This window comes from Bison bison, unplaced genomic scaffold, assembly GCF_000754665.1.
Source record: "Bison bison bison isolate TAMUID 2011002044 unplaced genomic scaffold, Bison_UMD1.0 scf7180017864249, whole genome shotgun sequence".
Classification (NCBI taxonomy): domain Eukaryota; kingdom Metazoa; phylum Chordata; class Mammalia; order Artiodactyla; family Bovidae; genus Bison; species Bison bison.
Genome location: NW_011494821.1, coordinates 3,015,061 through 3,020,445, shown reverse-complemented (window position 1 = coordinate 3,020,445; position 5,385 = coordinate 3,015,061). Strand labels below are relative to the sequence as shown.

The window sequence follows — 5,385 nt, the reverse complement described above, 5'->3', positions numbered from 1 at the left end:
GAATGGGTTGCCATTTCCTTCTCCAATGCATGAAAGTGAAAAGTGAAAGTGAAGTCGCTCAGTCGTGCCTGACTCTTAGCAACCCCATGGACTGCAGCCTACCAGGCTCCTCCGTCCATGGGATTTTTCAGGCAAGAGTACTGGAGTGGGGTGCCATTGCCTTCTCCAATATGAAAGCTTAATCACTGCTTATTTAAAGAATGGATAGTAGTCCTGGGGAGCCTACATTTTCAGCAGGGAAAAAAGATGGAGATGCCATAAAAAGCAGGGACCAGGATGCAAATATCCCAAATAGCTTAGGAGTCTAGGAAATCCCAGGGACAGAGAAGCCTGGTGGGCTACAGTTCATGGAATTGCAAAGAGGCAGGCACGACTTAGCAACTAAACCATCAGGAGTAGCAGCTAGGAGTTTAGGCTTTATCCTGTAGACAAAAAGAAGCCAGTAGAATACCACCATGAAACACATACTTTGCAAAGATTCCCAGGGTGACAAAATAAAAAGACATAAAAAATCTTAGTTCAAAATTAAGTCTATTTTTTTTCCAGAAGCTTCCCAGTGGTCCCAACAACATTTATTGAGTAGTCTCTCTTCTCTACTGATTTCAGGTCCTAAGTTTTCTATATACATGGGTTTATTTTTATAAATTGTTATACTGTCCTGTCTATTCATGAGTTAGTACCATATTCCACATGAATAAACAGGCTTAATGTCTGCCATTTCTGACACTCTTTCCTTCATGTGGTGGAGCCTAATTTCCATCCTCCTAAAAGTGTTCCATACTTAATGGTCCATTCCAACAAATAGAATGTAGTGAAAGTGATGCTTTGTGACTTCCAAGGCTAGGTCATATAAAGGATAACGCCACCTAGTTAACTTGCTGCTGAATTACTCGTTCTGCTGCTGCTGCTGCTAAGTCGCTTCAGTCGTGTCTGACTCTATGCGACCCCAGAGACGGCAGCCCACCAGGCTCCCCGTCCCCGGGATTCTCCAGGCAAGAACACTGGAGTGGGTTGCCATTTCGTTCTCCAGTGCATGAAAGTGAAACGTGAAAGTGAAGTCGCTCAGGTGTCCGACTCTTAGCGACCCCATGGACTGCAGCCTACCAGGCTCCTCCGTCCATGGGATTTTCCAGGCAAGAGTACTGGAGTGAGGTGCCATCGCCTTCTCCGATTACTCGCTCTAGGGGAAGCTAACTTCCATGTCATGAGGACTCTTAAGCAGCCCTTTGGAAGGCCCCCACGGTAAGGTGCATCCTCTTTCCAACAGCCAAGAACCCACCTGGCAAGCATGTGCATGAGCCACCTTGGAAATGAATCCTCCTAAGAAACCCAAGCCAGAGCTGCCCAACCAAGCCACTTCATAAATCTTGGCCTACTGAAACTGTGAGATGCTTGTTGTTTAAAGCCACTGATTTGGTGGGCAATTGGTTATGCAACAATAGATAACTAATACATATTTAAGGCTTTATAATATTTGATAAAACTATCTTCTACTATTCTTTTTCAGACTATTCCTGACTAGTCTCATTTTCTTATATACATAACTTTTATTATTCATTTGGCTAATATGTGTGTGTTTGGTTTTGTATACAGAAAGAAAGAAATTACATGTTACAAATTAATCTTAGAAAAATCAACATCTTTGTCTTTCTATCCAAGAAAATGATGTTATTTTTCCATTTGTCGAAGTCTTTTGTGTCCCTCATTAGAAGGTATTCTAAAGTTTTGTTCATATTTTTCCACATTTATTACTTAGTATTGGTTAGTCTTAGATATTTTTTAAATGGTATCATTATCCAGTTTACACTCTAATAATGGTTCAGATCATATACATAACATCTACTAATGATTTCTGCATATTAAGTTTTCTATTCCAGTGCCTTACCAAATTATGTCATTTTATAGTAGTTCCTTAGTTGATTTTCTTAGGTTTTCCATATATACAATAGTATCATCTACCAATAACAACATTTATTATTTCTCTTTTATTTCCCAATTATTTCTCTTTTATCTAACAATATTCTATGGGTCCCAGAATATAAATTCCATAAATTCAGAGACTTTTGTTACTTTGTTAACTGCTTTGTTACAAACAAGAACATGAAATAGTGCTTGGCATAAAGTATTTGCCCACTAAATATTTGAATTAAATGAACTGCACAGTCTAGCAACTCCAGTATAATGCTCAGTAACAGTACTGACAGTGGGCACCTGGTCTTGTTCTTAACTTCAGTGGGAATGTCTGACTCAAATGTATTATTTTCTCATATTGTTAGTATCTACCTATTCCTATTCTTTTGAGCGTTTTTATCTGAAATGGTTTTTTAACTTTAGCAAATCCACCACTTTTGTAAAAACAGTAAAATTATTTTTCAAAAATTCTTCCCACATTTAAAAGGATTTAAATATTTTAATTCAACAAGTGAAACACAAAAACAGTAGCCAAAAAACCATGGAGATGATAATTTAAACAATAACAGAAAAATGCTTAATTTATACTATTTAAACTTCCTTCATCACTACTTAAACTTCATTCATTACACTAGTATAATATCTCATTTCAGCATCTACAATTTTAACAAATGCTTGGAAAGTTTTTTGTTCAGAAGCAGATGCTGGTCTGACAGAAACACATTTAAAAATATTCTTTTTCTGGTCGTAGTTTCCAACACATCTATGAACTCGGCCTCTAATCAGTCTGGGAAGTTCACGATCCTGTTTTTCAAAAAATAAATATCGGTAAAGTTAATTATTACTCCATTTGAATTTAAATTTTTTTAAACTAATAATATGATCAACTAAATATGAATCACTACAAAATACTGTTACTTCCCTTATGTCATTTAGGGCCCCCCTGCTGACGAGACCATAATAGCTAGGCATAAATGGATGCCCTGTTACAGAAGAAAGACCTTCATTTGGGTAGGGCTTCTTACAAGCAAGTGAGCTGCTTCTTCTTAAACAACTGAATAATTCCCAATATATCAGCACATGAATACTCACTTCTATTAGACTGCCAGAGTTCCTCTTTCAGTAGATGGCAGACAAGCTAGTTCAGACCAACTTTCCCACTAAAACCAATTAGAATAGCTGGATGGAATAATTATTTTAAAATATCCTCCCAGACATCAGAGAGATACCAACGGCAGTGAGGAACTGCAGAGACCCTAACTAGGGGGAGGATAGAAGTCCAGAATGGGCCTGATATCTGGGGATACCTTCCCCCTCTGAGGTAACTGCTGATCACAATCAAGGCAGTTTAAGAGTCTAATAAACTGAGCAGAGCTTCTGTGGGTTTATAGGGCTAGGAGAAAAAATGGAGTCCAAGGTTCCCCAAAGAAGAGAGATTCTGGAACCATACCACCCCCACCCCAGGCTTAGGGTTGGGAGATTCAAAAGAGCTATGTCCTAATAGAACTCATAAGCCAGGAAAAGACAAGCCAGCTCCAAAACCTCTCAGTCAAACCACAGAATATGAGAAGATTTGCAATACACATAATAGACAAAGAACTTGTACTCAGAATAGATTTTTCAAAAACTCCTACAAATCAATAGACAAATAATTTATTAGAAAAAAATTATAAAAGGCCTGAACAGACTTGTCAAAAGAATGTATCTCACTGGCCAGTAAACAACAAAAGTGCTGAACCTCAATTAGTCACCAGGGAATTAGAGAGAAATGAGATAGCACTAAACTGACCCACTGGAATGGCTAAATTAAAGAAGACTGACAGTACTAAATGTTGATAAGAATGAAGAAAAACTACAACTCTCCTATGCTGATTGAGTTCATAAACTCTTATAACCCTCTAGAAATTTCTTTGGCAACAACTCCATGTAGAACATATACATGCACTACAATTCAGCGATTTTATTTCTAGGTATATACACAATAGAAAGGCATGCATGTGCACACCAAGAATGTTCACAGAGTATTACTCATAATAACAAAAGCAACTGGAAATCACCAAAAGACATCCATGAACAGTAGAATAGAAAATCAAATTGTGCTATATTTGTATCACATAGAAACATAAATAAATGAACTTTAGCTGCATGCAACAATATAGCTGAATCTTACAACATTTCACTGAGTGAAAGAGATCAGACATAAAATCAGACATATCATATGATACTATTTATAGAAAGTTCAAAAACAAGCAGAATTAACTTATGATATTAAAAGTCACAATAGTTGTTACTTTAATGCAGAAAACAATGGATTGGAAGAATCAATAGAGTGAAAATGAGTATACTACCCAAAGCAATTTATAGATTCAATGCAATCCCTATCAAGCTACCAACAGTATTCTTCACAGAGCTAGAACAAATAATTTCACAATTTGTATGGAAATACAAAAAACCTCGAATAGCCAAAGCGATCTTGAGAAAGAAGAATGGAACTGGAGGAATCAACCTACCTGACTTCAGGCTCTACTACAAAGCCACAGTTATCAAGACAGTATGGTACTGGCACAAAGACAGAAATATAGATCAATGCAACAAAATAGAAAGCCCAGAGATAAATCCATGCACATATGGACACCTTATCTTTGACAAAGGAGGCAAGAATATACAATGGATTAAAAACAATCTCTTTAACAAGTGGTGCTGGGAAATCTGGTCAACCACTTGTAAAAGAATGAAACTAGAACACTTTCTAACACCATACACAAAAATAAACTCAAAATGGATTAAAGATCTAAACATAAGACCAGAAACTATAAAACTCCTAGAGGAGAACATAGGCAAAACACTCTCTGACATACATCACAGCAGGATCCTCTATGACCCACCTCCCAGAATATTGGAAATAAAAGCAAAAATAAACAAATGGGACCTAATTAACCTTAAAAGCTTCTGCACATCAAAGGAAACTATCAGCAAGGTGAAAAGGCAGCCTTCAGAATGGGAGAAAATAATAGCAAATGAAGCAACTGACAAACAACTAATCTCAAAAATATACAAGCAACTCCTACAGCTCAACTCCAGAAAAATAAATGACCCAATCAAAAAATGGGCCAAAGAACTAAATAGACATTTCTCCAAAGAAGACATACAGATGGCTAACAAACACATGAAAAGATGCTCAACATCACTCATTATCAGAGAAATGCAAATCAAGACCACTATGAGGTACCATTTCACACCAGTCAGAATGGCTGCAATCCAAAAGTCTACAAATAATAAATGTTGGAGAGGGTGTGGAGAAAAGGGAACCCTCTTACACTGTTGGTGGGAATGCAAACTAGTACAGCCACTATGGAGAACAGCGTGGAGATTCCTTAAAAAACTGGAAATAGAACTGCCTTATGATCCAGCAATCCCACTGCTGGGCATACACACTGAGGAAACCAGAAGGGAAAGAGACACGTGTACCCCCAT

At 37.3% G+C, this 5,385-nt stretch overlaps 2 protein-coding genes across 3 annotated transcripts in view; both read right to left on the bottom strand.

The window, feature by feature from the left end:
• LOC104994024 (olfactory receptor-like protein DTMT) overlaps nt 1-5,385 on the bottom strand; it is a 13,830-nt gene that overhangs the window by 6,602 nt on the left and 1,843 nt on the right. The gene's annotated exons all lie outside the window — the stretch shown is intronic.
• Nucleotides 2,450-5,385, bottom strand: part of SPATA22 (spermatogenesis associated 22) — a 15,204-nt gene continuing 12,268 nt past the window's right edge. For both annotated transcript variants that reach the window (XM_010847486.1, XM_010847487.1), the window contains one exon: nt 2,450-2,715. In XM_010847486.1, the coding sequence (XP_010845788.1) occupies nt 2,524-2,715 (192 nt within the window). In that variant the 3' untranslated portion in view covers nt 2,450-2,523. The remainder of the gene's footprint in view (nt 2,716-5,385) is intronic.